The sequence below is a fragment of the Haliaeetus leucocephalus genome, unplaced genomic scaffold, assembly GCF_000737465.1.
Source record: "Haliaeetus leucocephalus isolate CR32 unplaced genomic scaffold, Haliaeetus_leucocephalus-4.0 Scaffold165, whole genome shotgun sequence".
NCBI classification, from domain to species: domain Eukaryota; kingdom Metazoa; phylum Chordata; class Aves; order Accipitriformes; family Accipitridae; genus Haliaeetus; species Haliaeetus leucocephalus.
Window position 1 is genome coordinate 1,687,260 of NW_010972601.1, and position 258 is coordinate 1,687,517.

Below are 258 nucleotides of genomic sequence, written 5' to 3' on the forward strand. Positions count from 1 at the left end.
GAGCGGGGACGGGGGTGAGGCGGCGGGGCCGGTTCCGGGGCTGACCCGGTTCCGGCTCCGACCCGGTTCCGGTTCCGGCAGCCCTTGCCAGCAGCGCCTCTCCTACACGACGCTGAGCGACCTGGCGCTGGCGTTGCTGGACGGCACCGTCTTCGAGATCGTGCAGGGCCTGCTGGAGATCCAGCACCTCACCGAGAAGAACCTCTACAGCCAGCGCCTGCAGCTGCACAGCGAGCACCGCGGTCCGCGGGGGCACCG

General features: G+C 71.7%; 1 protein-coding gene across 1 annotated transcript in view; it reads left to right on the forward strand.

Annotated features, from left to right (window-relative positions):
• The window catches only part of DGCR6L (DiGeorge syndrome critical region gene 6-like), a 7,022-nt gene that overhangs the window by 401 nt on the left and 6,363 nt on the right, over positions 1–258 (forward strand). Inside the window, exon 2 of the mRNA XM_010563390.1 lies at positions 4–242. Coding sequence (XP_010561692.1) covers positions 4–242 — 239 coding nt within the window. The remainder of the gene's footprint in view (positions 1–3; positions 243–258) is intronic.